Raw genomic sequence first — 2,265 nt, forward strand, 5'->3', positions numbered from 1 at the left:
AAGTTGCTGCCATTATCAGTGACTATCTGAATCACATCTTCTGGCCCTATATCGTTCAGAACAATTGTTATCTCCTGCAAGTTGTTGGAATCCATTAGAAAACTACAAATTCTTACAAATGTCATGATCCATTAGAAAAATACAAATGATTACCTTAAGTATGAGATGATGATCTTGTATTTTTCCAGTTACATCAATAGACTTCCAGAAGTACATCATTCCATTGCAATATACCAAGAAGTTGATTACGCTATTGCGAGAAATACCGGTCCATGAATCACATATGATAGTGGCACCATACTCAGGGATACTCTTGCTTCCACTTGTTGATCTCCTTCTTTATCTCCTCCACGTTCTCTGAAAGATATTTTCCATCAATGTCCCTCCCAGTTGGGATCGTGACCCCAGTACCTGCATGCAATAATCACATATGATCCGGGATGTACAATACAAATTGGCATGCAATAATAAATGATTATTTACCTTGTTTCTGTGTCTCTATGATGGCCGCCCTAAAGTAAGGGTCATCTACCTTCCGTCCAGGAATACCAACGGAGTGGCAAGCCTTTGACCACGCCCTACCCAGCAACTCTCTCGCAGTCCTCCCCTTAGACGTCCAAGGCCCCGTATCAATCCTCTGCTGCCTCGGTCCGGAAGCAGTAGCAAGGTTATAGTCCCTTGCCCGCTCGGGGATATGTGACCGACTCCTAGAAAACATCCTCCCAATTGGTCTAGAGCCACCACCTGGATCCCGTGCCTGGCCTGATCCAGAACCACCACCCCTCTCATACCTTGGACCAGCCCTTTGCCTAAACTCATACTCTTCCCGTGAATGTCTCAAAGCTTGCTGCAACTCATCATCCTGCTCTTCTTCTTCTTCTTCCTCACCTTCAAAGTCAACATATTGAGTACTTCGAGCTGCAGCATCTCTCCTACGTCTATCTTGCTGTCTTTCATACTTCTTCGCCTTTATCTTGTCCAACTCACTAATGAAAAAGTTCTTCACCGCGGGGGGAACCGAAGGGCAATCAATAACATCATGACCTCTATGTGCCAAGTGGTCCTTGAACCGTGTTGCCCCTCCACCGCTCTTTGATGTGCCACAATACTTGCACTTGAAACCCGATCCCCTTTTTTCTCCATGCTCCCAAACAGGGTCAACCATTTACCTGCAACGGTGCAACATTCATACACATGCACATGCATATTCACATACCAAAAAAACATGCACATTCTCAATTTGTCATAACACATGCATATTAATTTTCACATTTGTACTCATACACATACATAACAAAACATGAATAACAAATACATGCACATTCTCGTTTTCTAATCCATAAAAACATTGTATACTTCTACTAATACTTATATTACACTACTTGCTACCATAAAAAAATTCAAACAAAAAAAACCTTACCCACAGCAGCCGGATCCGGTCGGTAGGGAGAAAAACCGGTCGGAATCAAAGATTTACCGGCCGGAACTTCCGAAAACCGCAAAACCCGGAGCAAGCGGAAGCTACGCGCGACCGGCGACGAAATCCGGCCGAAACACCCCGATTTCCGCTCGGGAAATGACGGGAGCGGCCGGCAGCGGCACCGGCGCCCGCGCCCGCCCGGAAACCTCTTCTTGCCGGTCGGAAACCGCCTCCACGAGCGCGGAAACCGGTGGGATCCGGTCGGAAATCGCCGGGAGCCAAGGAGGGAGCAGCTCGGGTGTCGGAGGACTGGAGGAGGAGAAATGGGGAGGGTGGACGGCTGCTCGGGGCGTGCGAATGGATAAGGTGAGTCGTTCAACAGTAAAAGCTCATTTTCTTTTTTTTTTACACAACATATGAGGTTACATTTCAACAAAAAATATTAGTCCAAAATGCTCATAAAAATGTCTAGTTTTTTATCAGATTTTTACCCTATTTTATATAATTTTTTTGAAATTTTCAAATTTGAAAACGGTAAATGCGAAATATCACCGAAATCCATTTCTCGGACACTACCGGTAACGGTAAATTTTCCGGTAAACCGGATTTACCGGTCGAAATTTTTTTCCATGATTAGCACTCGCTAGGCCGCGGACGGTATTTTTTGAAAATATATTTGTTTTTGGTTAAAATAAAATATAATCCTGTCCTCGCGTGGCTGAGATCCGCCGGCCTGGAAGCCCTGGATCCACGACGTGAGACCTGCCCCCGCCAAAAGCCTCATCTCCCACGACGCGCCAGCGGACTCCACGGCATTGTCTCTCTGGTGTGGACGTGCGCTGCAT

The 2,265-nt window shown here is 45.8% G+C and overlaps 1 protein-coding gene across 1 annotated transcript; it reads right to left on the bottom strand.

Moving 5' to 3' along the window:
• Window positions 1-301: 301 nt before the first annotated feature.
• On the bottom strand, window positions 302-1,829 carry LOC120689367. The gene is made up of 2 exons (XM_039971656.1): window positions 484-1,829; window positions 302-411 (listed from the first exon to the last, which is right to left on the bottom strand). Exons 1-2 carry the CDS (start codon window positions 1,163-1,165, stop codon window positions 302-304), a joined length of 792 nt encoding a protein of 263 aa, XP_039827590.1. The 5' UTR covers window positions 1,166-1,829.
• Between the last annotated feature and the right edge of the window lie 436 nt (window positions 1,830-2,265).

This window comes from Panicum virgatum, chromosome 9N (genome assembly GCF_016808335.1).
Source record: "Panicum virgatum strain AP13 chromosome 9N, P.virgatum_v5, whole genome shotgun sequence".
NCBI lineage: Eukaryota > Viridiplantae > Streptophyta > Magnoliopsida > Poales > Poaceae > Panicum > Panicum virgatum.

Bases quoted from the DNA above. Each gene is read 5' to 3' on its own strand.
- LOC120689367 (XM_039971656.1), bottom strand. From the start codon at position 1,165: ATGGTTGACCCTGTTTGGGAGCATGGAGAAAAAAGGGGATCGGGTTTC. The intron at 412-483 runs GTAAATAATCAT...TATTGCATGCAG, and splicing joins CATAGAGACACAGAAACAAG to GTACTGGGGTCACGATCCCA.